This window comes from Rhinatrema bivittatum, chromosome 7 (assembly GCF_901001135.1).
Source record: "Rhinatrema bivittatum chromosome 7, aRhiBiv1.1, whole genome shotgun sequence".
NCBI classification, from domain to species: domain Eukaryota; kingdom Metazoa; phylum Chordata; class Amphibia; order Gymnophiona; family Rhinatrematidae; genus Rhinatrema; species Rhinatrema bivittatum.
The window spans coordinates 233,312,336-233,325,352 of record NC_042621.1 but is presented as its reverse complement, the minus strand read 5'-3'; the positions used below and the strand labels follow the sequence as shown (position 1 = coordinate 233,325,352).

The following is a 13,017-nucleotide window of genomic DNA, read 5'->3' as shown; positions in this document are numbered from 1 at the left end:
AGTTCGAGGGAGGTTAGAGAGTGAATAGTTTTGTGGATTATGGTTAACACTTTATACTGAATTCTGTATTTGATAGGGAGCCAATGTAAATACATAAGGACGGGAGTGATGTGATCTCCTCTACTGGTGTTGGTTAATATTCTTGCTGCAGAATTTTGTAGCATTTGCAATGGTTTGGTGGTGATAGCTGGGAGGCCGATTAGGAGGGCATTGCAGTAATCTATTTTTGAGAATAAGATGGTTTGGAGAACTGTTCAGAAGTCCTGCATGTGAAGGAGGGGTTTCAGATTTTTTAGAATGCGTAATTTATGGAAGCATTCTTTTGTTGTGTTGTTGACGAATTTTTTTAAATTCAGCCGATTGTCATAGTTACTCCTAAATCTCTTACATTTGTGATAGTAGATATTTGTAGTGAAGAGAGATTGTGGAGCATCCGAGCATGATTGTTGTCCTCTTGATCGATGAGTAGTAGTTCTGTTTTAGATGTGTTGAGTACTAAATTAAGGTTAGTAAAGAGGGTGGTAATAGACAGTAGGCAGCTGTTCCAAAAAGTGAGCGTTTTTGCGATTGATTCTTTGACAGGTATCAGGATCTGAACGTCATCTGCGTAAATGAAATGAGTAACCTTTAGCTTTGTGAGAAGCTGACAGAGCGGGAGGAGGTAAATGTTGAATAAAGTGGGGGATAGGGAAGATCCTTGGGGAACTCCGAAAGTGGCATTGACAGGGTGCGAGTCTATGTTGCTAATTCTGACCTTGTATTTCCTGTTATTGAGGAAGGACTTGAACCACTCCAAGGCTGTTCCTGATATTCCAATGTCTGTGAGGCGGTTGATGAGGATGGAGTGCTTCACCGTGTCGAAAGCTGCAGATATATCAAGTAGTGCTAGCAGGTATGGGGTCTTTTTATCGAGGCCTGTGAGGATTTTGTCCGTTAGAGAGATGAGAAGAGATTCCGTGTTGAGAGCTTTGCGGAAACCGAATTGGGCGGGAGCTAGAATCTTGTGATCCTCTAGGTAATCCGACAGTTGTTTGTTCACAATTCTTTCCATGAGTCTGGCGACAAAAGGAAGGTTAGCAATGGGGCGATAGTTAGCTGCGTCCGTTGGGTTCAAGTTAGGTTTCTTGAGTAAAGGTTTAAGAGTTGCGAGTTTCAGGACATCAGGTACTGATCCTTGTGTTAGAGAGCAGTTGATAATCTTTGCTAGAGGCTTAGAGATGGTTTCTGGGACGGTGAGCAGTAATTTTGAGGGAATAGAGTCAGCTGGGTGTGAGGATGGCTTCATCTTTTTGAGAATGGATTCAATTTCAAGTGAAGTGGTAGGTTTGAAGGCTTTTAAGTTTGCTTTCTGGTTTGAGTCAGAGTAGAAGGGTGACGGTGGTCTTGTGTTTGGGGAATTCAGGGGGGCTATTAGATTGAGGATTTTATTTTCGAAAAATTGTGCCAGTTCAGTGCATCTAGATTGCGCTTGGCAATCTGGGATTACTGGAGAGTTAGGTTATGTTAAAGTTTTATTTTTTGCAACCTGCTTGATATGAATTATTATTTAGGGCATTTCACAGCGAATGAGATTGCAACCCTTGGAAAGGCAGGCTATAAATCTTAAATTAAACTCTGAGATACCTGTATTAATTTTGGGTTGGAAGATGAAATGTCTGCCTTCTATACCAGAACTGTCATCAACATTTCTCAAACTTACTGGGGGTGGGTGTAAGAAACTGCTGGACTTTGAACCCCTGACCTTGTGTGGTGTGGGACAGGGAACCCTGTCTGGAGAGGTTTGCTGGTTCATGAGGAATTGGGGAAGTGAGGGTCTGATAGCTACCCAGGTACTATGGGCAGGGCTAGGCCCAGCCAGATTCCCATTGGCTGTGAGAAAACCCTGCCTGGTTACACAGCTGTGCTTAAATTGGAGCCTGCAAGGAAATGTTGCTGACCCAACGTCTCCTGAGTGTTTGCAGTGAGTTTTGGATGAAAGTAGCACCAGAAGGAGTTTTAGCTGGTCTGGGTCTCTCTATGGTAAAGGAAACTGTACCTTTTTACTACTTTGGGAGTTTTCCCCAACTTGCAGCCATAAGTCAGGAAGTATTTGTTTGTTTTGGCCTTGATTTCCAGCATTAAGGGATCCTTGTGAGCATTGCTGTGTGGACTGTCCTGTTTTGTTTGTTTTTTTTAATTTTCTTCCCTGACCATGAGGAGGAGGGGGAAGGAAGGAAGAGGGTGTCCAAGTTATTGCACAATGGTGATATTTAAAGGCTGAATTTAGGGCCATGATTGCAGGGTTCTGGGAGATGCCCAGATTCTTGGTCCCTGACCAAGGACTGTCACTGTAATGATTGGACCCAAGTAAACTGAGAAGGAATATAAACTAGGGGTGGAAAATACCCAAACGATTGAGAATGAAGATTCCAGTTTGAGCTGTAAACTCAAACTGGGATCTATTTAATGTTTGGGATCTACAGTATTAAAAGGTGACTTTTAAGACCTATGCTTGGGAGCACATGTGCGTGCGTTTGCTAGCTCGCGCAGATGGATGCAGCGATTTTATAACACATGCGCTTATATATAAAATCGACTATACGCGCGTACATGTGTGCATGATTTTACATTGATGCGTGCATGGGCTGGCAAAGCCCGCCTCGACCGCGTACGTGTGGGTGATTTTAGTAGATACGCATGCTGACGCAATTACATTTCCCCAGTTCATTCCCAGTTTGCCCCAGTAAAGGAGAGGACTTCCTAAACCCTCTAGCTGACTTGCCTCCCTTTTATCATATTAGCCCAGACCCTTAATTCCCTGCTGACTAGCCTAGGTTTTCTTGATCATGACTTACACGCTGTCCATAGCAGAAGTAAAGTTACAAGGATAGGGACCCTGAAGCGTACTGGTGTTTGTAAATACTTAAGTGCTGGTTTCATTCATATTTCCTGGAACGCCCATGCCCCGCCTCATTTATGAAAACATTTTTACTCGCATACTGGGAGATATGCGCTTACCCGTGCACCTCTTAAAATCTGTACAGCGCACACTGGGCTATTAAACACACGTATCTCTGAGTTTTGGCACTCATAGGGCTTTTAAAATTCACCCGTTAATGTTTGGGTACTTGCCAGATGATTGGCCACTGGTAGAAACAGGGTGCTTAGCTTGATGGACCCTTGGTCTGACCAATATGGCAACTTCTTATGTAAGAAAACTCTGGATGATAACATTTTATTAAAAACAGCTAGACAAATTGAGAGGTTTGTACACTTGGGTGTATTTTGAAGTAGGAAGTCTGACCTAGACAACCTTTTACAATCCAAGTCTATATGATAAACATCAAAATAATTGAAATCTGTTTTCCACTGTATTTTGACTCAGAGTTGAAGATTTTAACTTTTCTTTTCAAGTTATTCATCTAGCTTTTCTTCATTCCCTAGTTAATGTTTATTTTATATCCCCTTCTTGACAGATTTTTATTGGAAAAAAATGTTTCCTATCAAGCTGCTAATCTCAAAGAAAAATGCATGCATGGGAAAGGTCAAAATGCATATTTCAGTAGGTGAAATAAGGTGAAAAGAAACAAAACAAATATCAAATTTTGTCAAAATCAGTCATCCAGTAAAAATAATAAAAATAATAATAAAGGAAACCTACATTGCCTTGAAATGCTTGGAAAATTAATTGAAACCAAAGGCTGCTGACCTTTTTTTTTTTTTTTTTTTTTTACCATTGATATCTGACAGTAGTACATAAAATCTCATGCTAAAACACCATGCATGCTTTCAAAAATATTTTCTTGTTGAAAATATTAATTTGCATGTTGAAACAGCAACATTCTGGTCCTGCATGATTGAAACAGTGTTTTATTTGCTACTATAAATCTTGAAAATTACCTTCATTTTCTATGTATAGTTTTTAACGATAGTTTTTGCATGCCATTTGCTCTTAAATTACATGTTTTTATTCAGCAAAATTCTCATAATTCTCTGTCAAGTTGACCATGCTCCTTTCTGGCTTTCTGCAGAATTCTGAGTAATAACAAAATCCTGCTGTTAAAAAATGGCTCTTTTCTTGGCCTGATGTTCCTGGAGAAACTGTGAGTATAATAATATTCCTTAATAATTTTCATGCTAAACATCTCTGATAATCAAAATGTAACCAAAATACATGAAAGGGTAGGAAATGTGGATTCAAACAGTATATGGCAGTTTACCTGCCAGGAAAATGTTTCTTTGTTTTTTTTTGTCAAGCTTCTTTTCTGACAGAAAAGAAAAAGAAAGGTGGATTCCAGAAAGTTAAGAAAATGGAAATAATTCTCTAGTAATGTAAGAATTTAGAAACTAAAATAAACAAAAAGCAGAAACTGGACAAACACTGCTTATCTTTAAGAGGCACAAGAAGGGGAGTGCATATAGATTTTTTCATTTCATTATGTCTCATTTTGAGGGAAGGAGTTTCACATTTTTTGTTTTATTTACTTTTACTTTTACTTTTATTTAATTTTGCTTTTTTATTTTACTACACACTAAGGGGTAGATTTTAAAAGGAGCAAGCGGGCGTACATGTGAGCGCGCTACCCGGCTCGCACACATGTATGCCTGATTTTATAACTTGCGCATGCAGGCACGCGCAAGTTATAAAATTGGGGGGCAGCGCGCGCAAGGGGATGCACCTTGTGTGCGCCGAGCCGTGCTTCCTTCCCCCATTCCCTCCCCCCTAACATTCCCATACCTTCCCCTAACCTTTCCCCCAGCCCTAATCTAACCCCCCCTGACCTTTGTCTTACCTTTTGCGCCTGCCTCCGGGCAGGCACAGGTTGCGTGCGCCGACAGCCTGCTGGCACGCGACCCTCCAACACAGTGGAAAATGGCCACTGTGTCTGAGGCCTCTGGCCCCGCCCCCAGACCGCCCCTTTAGTAAAGCCCCAGGACTTACATGCGTCCCGGGGCTTTAAGCGCATTGCTGGGCCTTTTGAAAATCTGACCCTAAATGCAAATAGCATGCTAGAATGGAAAATAAAATGATATAAACATTGCTTTTAATTTTTTGTTTCATTTTGAAACAACATGACATGAAGCATCCCGTTTTATTGCATTTTTCATGTTTCAAAATGAATACACATCCCTAGGTTCAAGGAAATGTCTTTTTTTCTGGCATGAGTACTTGGAAAACCAACATTCTGCAGTAGGAGCCACAGATTGACCACATATCTGAATTCTGAAGGAACAGGCCTGGATATCCGCACAGGCTTACTAGGTCTGTAAAAATTCAGAGGTCTGCAAATATTTGAGGGTTGCATAATGTTACGTTGGATCTGGGCTGCAGTGCTGCTCAAATTAAGGTGAGTTTTAAAAGCCCGGCGAGCGCCAAAATTGGGAGATACGTGTACAAGTTGGGCTGTCATGCGCCGAGCAGATTTTAAAAGCCTCCGAAGTATGCGCGTACTTGCTGCTATGCGCAGAAGTGAAAAGTTCTGAAAAAGGGGCAGGGTATGGGCGTGGTCTGCATGGGGCTTGGGCGTTCCTAGATTTTACCTTGAAATTTGTGTGTAAATACATACATGCACAGGCGCGTGCCGGGGTCTCCTGTCGTGTAAATTTACTTCTGCTAAGGATGGTGTGTAAGTAGTAAAAGAAAAAAGTTAGAGGCAGATCAGCGAGGTTGTAAAGATCAGGGCTAACAGGGAAAAAGGGAGGCTATTAAAGTAGAGGGATGGAAAGTCCTATCCCTTGTCTGGTTGAACTAGGACCAAACTGGGAAAACTGGTAATTGCGTTGGCACGCGTGTCTATGAAAATCCTCTTATTTACGCAGTAGAAGCGGCCTGTTTTATAACATGTGCACATATATGCGTGTATGTTATAAAATAGCTGCATCCCTGGGTCAAGCCAGCAAACGCATGCACATGTGCACCCGTGCACCTGTTTAAAAGGCACCGTTGCTGCCTGCCCCATTAAATATTTAGTTATGCAACCCTCTGAAGAAAGCAGAGTCCGCAGCTTTCACTGCACAGTAGAGGCTACTGCATGAGAGCTCGGCAGCCAAAATGCTACCATGGGCTCTCAACCTAGGGCAAATTTGACCTTCATAGGACGTGGGGAGGAAAAGGAGGTGAGTGGTGGCATCAATAGTGGCTAGGGACTACATAAACCTCCATCTGTAATAATCTTCAGACCCAAACTCAGAGTCATAGTCAGGCCATTTGGCACCTATGGCCAAGTGAAAAAGTGCACCCTGACCCTGAACACAACATAAAACACCACGAGCTGGGAGATTCTGTTAAATGTAGGCTGCTTTAATTTTCATTTTGGCCTAGCAGTTTCCTCCTGCTCCTTTAGGCTTCCAGCTCAATCAGAATCAGCACAGGGATCCTGGTGCCATAAGCCTTCATTCAAAAACTGAACTGGAAACACCAAGAAGCCAGACTCTGCATGCCATGCAACACAAGAAAAAGAGAAACAGAAACACATTTCTTCCTGCATTGTGCAAAATGGAAGATATCAAGAGCTGTCCATTCCCAAAGTTGACACAGACCATTCATTAAAAACATGCAAAGAAAAAATGAACTGAAAACCACAACAAGTCAGACTGTATGCAGTGCAACAAGGGAAAAACAGAAATATCACCAGTCCCCATAAAACATCAAATAAAATAAAAAATATAAAACATCAGTCATAATAGTACAATCTTACTAAAACAAATAGTTCAAGACAACATCATATAAAACTTTTCCAAATGGTATTAAAATATTTGAAAGCAGCAGAGACAATAAATAACTCCCAATAATTAATACTAAGAATAATTTTAAAAATCCCCCACTTTCTATCCCTGGAATCTTTTGATTTCCAGATGCTCTGATATTGTTATGGATTAGCAGGGAGAAGGGGGGTTGTTGCATACAAACTTTCTCCCTTCGCTCTCTAACCTACACATACTCATTCGCACTCTCACATGCTCAGTCATATACATACACACATACACTCATTCTCTCTCTCACATACTCAATCATACACATGGACGCTCGTTCGCTCTTACATGCTCATACACACACATGCTTGTTCACTCTTTCACATGCTTAATCATACACACAACGCTCATTCACTGTCAAATGCACACTCACACGCTCATTCGTTCTCTTCTCTCACATGCACAATCATACATAGAAGTTCATTCACTCTCTTCTCTCACATGCACAGTCACACACACACTTGTTTGCTTTCTGTGTCTCACATGCACAATCATACACACACACTAATTTGCTCTGTCTCACATGTTCAATCATATACATAAACACTTGTTCGCTCTTCTACATGCTCATACACACACCCGCTTGTTCACTCTCTCATATGCTTAATCATACACACACACACACACACACTCTCATTCACTCTCCCTCAAATGGACAATCACACGCTCATTCTGTCACATGTACAATCACACGTTCAATTGCTCTCTGTCTCACGTACAAATGTTCATTCACTCTCTTGTCTCTCACATAGACAATCACACACCACACTCATTTGCTCTTTGTCTCTCACATGTACAATCATACATGCACACACTCATTTGCTCTGTCTCTCGCATGCAGAATCATACACACACACTCATTTATTATCTCTCTCTCACATGCTCAAGCACAGACACACACACATTTATTCTCTATCTCTCACATCCACAATCATACACACACACTCATTTATTATCTCTCTCACATACTCAAGCACAGACACACACACACACACACATTTATTCTCTGTCTCTCACATGCACAATCACACACACAGAGGCTCATTCACACTCCCTTTTCTCTCTCTCTCACATGCTCTATCATACACCCACACGTGCACACATTTTTGCTCTCTCTCTTACACACATGCTCAAACACACATGCATATGTACTGGTTCATGCTCTCCCCTTCTCTCCGTGGCCCACACTTCTGACAGCCCATGGAGGGAGGGGGGGTTCGTGGTGCTGGGATGCTTTAGAGACCTGCCCACTTCTATGGAGACAGTGACCTGCATCTCTCCGTTCCTGAAAGCAGCACTTTGCACTGTGCAGCCAGAGTCCACTGCCGCCTCCCCCTCCCCCTCCCGTCACCACTCGTGGCGCGCTCTCACCATCAATTTCCAAAAGTTGACTTTTCTCCAGCTTGCGTCTGGAACAGGCAGAAAGTCAGAAGCCCGGCCAGCGCTTCTCTTGACTGCCGATGGAGAGAGGGGGGTTTGTGGAAAGCCAATGTTTCTTCTTTAGGCATTCGCTATTCCTAAATGCTGGGAGGTGGAGGAGGCCAACGCTGCTCCCCGCTCTTCTTGACCTCCGGGCGTGGGAGGCGGATGCTGCTGCTTGCAGCTCCATGGCCACGTTTCTGACTACCGGGATGGAGTGGGAGGCCGATGCTTCGGTTTTCGGCCCGCAGGTCGCTCTCTGCTCTTGACTGCAGAATCAGACAGAGAGGAAGGGTAGGAGCATTGGTGATGTTTTTGCCCGGTTTGGCCCGCTGTCCCCCAGAGACAGCTCTGAGGGTAGGTGGGACAGCAGCAGGCACAGTAGATTTTCTCCCGGCACATAGCTGAGCTCGAGGCCCCAAAGCAGTATTGGATGGTGTGGAGGTGAGGCAGATCTCCCAGTAATTTGAGAGAAATGTCACCTCTAGTGGATAGTGCCTATGACCTTGGCCATATCGGCCATAGGCTAGCTACGGCTCTGCCCAAACTAGTCTCTGCTGCTCCAAAGTAGCTCCCAAGAAAAGCCAACTCTGCAGAATCAGAATTTGTGCATCACAGTTTGATTGCTGTCTCATTATGGGGATTTGAGTTTCCTTTCTCCCAAAAGTAATTTTGCCACTGTAGCCAGACACAGAGTTCCAGACTTTCAGCAATGTTGTGGTCCCAGCTGCTGTCTCAGCATAAAAGGGCTTTTAAATTTTCCCTCCCCCACATGCAGTTTCAGAGCTGCGGCTACACATATACAGTTCAGTATTCCTGGCATTCAGGCTGCTAACTTGAGTATAGGAACTTAAAATATTCCCCTATTCCCTGCTTCGCTGCTCTGGCAGGGTACACCAAAACAAACCTCCTGTCTCTTCCACGAACCTTTAGAATTGTCTGAAGTTTCTCCCGTTCACAGCATTTAAATCCCTGCCTCCGGTTCCTTTCCCTGGCTGCATTTCTTTCATGTCACTCTGAGTTTTGCAGGTCCTCCTCTTAGGCCTTACCTCATCCTGTAATGGCTGCCTCCTGAGGAACCTCCTCATGCCCTCTCCCCCTCTCTTCCCTGTGTGACATTTTTAAAGCAGATCCTGGGGTCCCATTTGCCCTTCTCTTAGAAACCCCGCGATTCTACACTTCCCTTGGAATTTGTAGTTTCCTGTTCTTTCTCTTGCCTTGGGCCTCTTTGCCACTTGCTCTGACAAACTTTCCCTTCAGACCGGCTGCATTCTTCTGTCTTCATGGAAGGCGATAGGAAGTGTCACTGCACTGGACAGTGCAACCTTTGGATAAAACATGTATTACCTCTTTCTAGGGGCAGGCAATTTTTATTTTTTTTTCATTTCAAGGGGGTGCAGACTTTTTTCATTTAATTTAATTTTTGTTTTTGTGTTACTTCATTTCATGTTCTGTTTTTTTTTTTGTGTGCATAAAATGCAAATAGCGCACACAAGATTCATTTTGAGGGTAACGTTCAAAAACTCTGTGAAGCCCCATATACGCTCGTATACATGCAGTGCATTGAACATGAGTATTTCAATGCATTAAACATGAGTACTTTTCTTCCAGTTTTCAAAATATACATATATATATTTCACATTTGAAAAAAAGTAGGACTTTCTTGCTTAAAACTTAATTTAAGTGTGGAAGTTGGCATATTTTAAAGCATGCGTACATAATTGAAATGACCAGTTTTCTGATTCCTCTATTAGTTTGTCCAGTCCTTCTCCAATTCATCAAAACCCTCCTGGTTCTTCAGCCTGATCTCTCCAGTTCACCCAGACCTCCCACCAGTCAATATTACACAACAAACGTGTGCAATATCAATTACGGGAAATAATTAAGTGTAAAATTGGACAATGAAATTGCCAAATGTATGCGTGTAAGTTTCTTTTAAAATAGCCACTTATTTGTGTAACAGTTGCCCCTGCCCTGGAATGCCCCTTTTTTATGAGCAAATATGTACGCGTGAAAGCAAAAGTACATGCGTACTTACGAGGTTTACAAAATAGCAGTTACACAAGCAGAGGCTACTTACATGAGTATATACTAATATTTATGCAAATAACTCTTTGAAAATTACCTCCTTTATGCTCACTATTTGCATTTTAGAGTGCACAGTTTGCAAATTGTGCTCATAAGATGGGAAACAAAATTAAATGAAAATTCATTTTGTCCATATTTTTTGTTTAGTTTTATAACACATAAGAAAACAGCTTGTTTTGTTGCATTTTTTTCATGCCATTTCAAAATGAATTCACATCTCTTAAGGATATGTTTGCTCCCAACATACTCTATTTATTCATCATATTACAAATAAAGGATCTGATTTAGAAACATTGACATATGACATCAGAAAAAGACCGTATGGCCTATCCAGTCTGTCCATCCATCCAATTAATTTAGCATTATAAGTCTCATCGCTTCCTTAGAGATCCTTGGTGTTTATCCCATGGATGGTGCAAGATAATCTGCTGCCTGAGGCAAGGAAAGAGAGTGCTCTTCCCCCTCCCTGGCATAGCCCAGCACAGGTCAAATCTGCAAAAAAGGAGGAATCCCCCTTGGCGTATAGCCCTTTTGGCTATTTGAAATGCTAGGCAAAGGGAGGATGTGGGGTCAGGATTCCCAGAGGAGTGGTAGACAGAGTGCTAAATATATTTTAGGAAGCTGGCAGAACCCCTACCACCAGCCTCCTACCTCCCAGCCTCAGGGCTGGTGCAAGGGTATTAGGTGCCCTAAGTGGACCTTACAACCTTGCGCACAACTCCTGCCCCCAGCCCTCGGCTATCCCCATACACAATTAAAAATTATGCATTTATAATAACAGATTTTACATAAAACAGGACAAAGTACCATCACGTAAAAACATCACAGTATAACATATACATTATATTTATATGCACTGTTGTGGTGCCAACCAGAAAACCTTGCAAAAAAAAACATTTGGAACTCAGTATGGTTTTAGGCCTATTGTAAAGTGTGTTAGGTGTGAGCATGGCTCTCAGAAAGCCATGAGTAAACTGAATTACAAGTTACAATATAGTTAACATCCCATACCAAAACAGCTCCAACCATCAGCACTCAAAATAGTAACAACCCTGCCTATGAAAAGCAATACTGCAAATATTACACCAGGCCCTAAACACTCATATACCAATGTTAGAAAAAAGAACAAGCCAGGCTACTATAGACCCCTGCACAGAAATTACACAGTAGTGGAATACCTCATCTTGGTCATACATGCAAAACACACAGACCCTCACCAAATACAGAATAAAGAGACCATAAAGTACAAATAGAATGCAGACAAAAACTGTACTGGAATCCACAAGAAGCCAGCTCTGTATGCAGTGCAACAGTGTAAAAATGGAAACATTGCCATTCTTCATAAAACAAACAATACAATCAAGAAATATAAAATATCAATCAATAGTAAAAACTTGCTAAAAAAAATTTCAAAACAGCTGACTCGTTCACCCCCTTCCTTCTCACTCAAACCCTTCCCTGTCCTTCCCTCCCCTCACACTTCCTTCTCCTCCCCACACTTCCTCCCTTTCCCTTCATATCCCCACACCTCTTCCCTTTTTCTCCCCTCCCTCACACTTCTTCCCTTCCCTTACTCCTCCTCCCTCTTCCCTCCCTTTCCCTCTCCCACACTTCCTCCCTTCCTTCTCTCTCCCCTCCCCTCCATCTCCCCTTCACCCTTCCTCTTCTCTCTCCTCAATCACACCTCCTCCCTTCCCCTTCCCTTTCCCTTTCCCTCTCTTTCCCAACCCTACCCCTTATTCCTTCTGCTCACTATTTCACTCCATTCCTTCTTGGTGAAAAGAGAAGGGAAGGGGAGCAGAGCTATGTGAAGAGGAGGCCGAGTGAGAACTTCCCCTTCAATCAGCTCAGCCACCCCTTCCCTCTAGGAAGGGAAGGTGGGGCTGACCTTAGGGGATGGTTAAGTAAGGGGTGGCTGAGCTGACTGAAGGGGAAGTTCTCACTCACTCACTCCCCTCTTCCTTTCTCTTCTTAGTAAAATGGGAGAGAAGAGGATTGAGCTGATGGAAGAGGAAAACATCATCTCTTACTCACCTTTCTCTTTTAATGCCTGGCCATAAACACCGCCGCTGCCTTTCTTCTCTTCTGCCTGTAGGGGGTGGAAACCCTGCGGGCAGGCCACAAGCACCACCACTGCTTTCCTTCTCAGCATACAGTGAAATTTATAGCAGGGGATCCAGTATCACTCCCTCAGTCCCCTCTCCCTCGCCCACATGGGCTATCCGCCCACCCTCGCTGGTCTACAGCAGTTTCGTTCCCTAAACCCCCTCTCCCCTAGAGATAAGTCACATGGAACCCATATGGCATTAGGCCTGTTGTAACATGTAATGGATGTGGACTTGGCCCTCAGAAAGCCATGAATAAACAATTACAATATAATAAACTTCCCAAACCAAAAACAGCAATAACTGCCAGCACTCAAACTACAACTCTACTTACAAAAAGGCAACACTGCAAATATTACTTCACGCTTTAAAACACCAACATACCTCCTATTTAGAAAACAGAACAAGCCGGGCTGCCTAAAATACCTGTAAAATAAAAAAAAGAAATACATGTACCTAAAAAATATTGTGATAAAACTACATAAGCTCCATCTTCAGATGTCAGATCAGAGACATTCATATCTAAAGATGGATCCTATACTGTCTCAATAACTCATGCACAGTAGTTTTGGATAATAATTATAACCAATAAAAGCTATCACAGCCTGTCAAGCATACAGTTTACTCCAAAAGACAAATCTGCCATATCAAAACATCACTAACTCCCAGAACT

The 13,017-nt window shown here is 42.6% G+C and overlaps 1 protein-coding gene across 2 annotated transcripts in view; it reads left to right on the top strand.

Moving 5' to 3' along the window:
- Nucleotides 1-13,017, top strand: part of ADGRA1 (adhesion G protein-coupled receptor A1) — a 1,158,413-nt gene that overhangs the window by 155,734 nt on the left and 989,662 nt on the right. The window contains exons 1-2 of one of the 2 annotated variants that reach the window (XM_029609976.1): nt 550-892; nt 4,011-4,082. In XM_029609976.1, the coding sequence (XP_029465836.1) occupies nt 666-892; nt 4,011-4,082 (299 nt within the window). In that variant the 5' untranslated portion in view covers nt 550-665. Of the gene's footprint in view, nt 1-549; nt 893-4,010; nt 4,083-13,017 lie in introns of those variants that run through there. The other variant, XM_029609977.1, reaches the window with a different exon arrangement.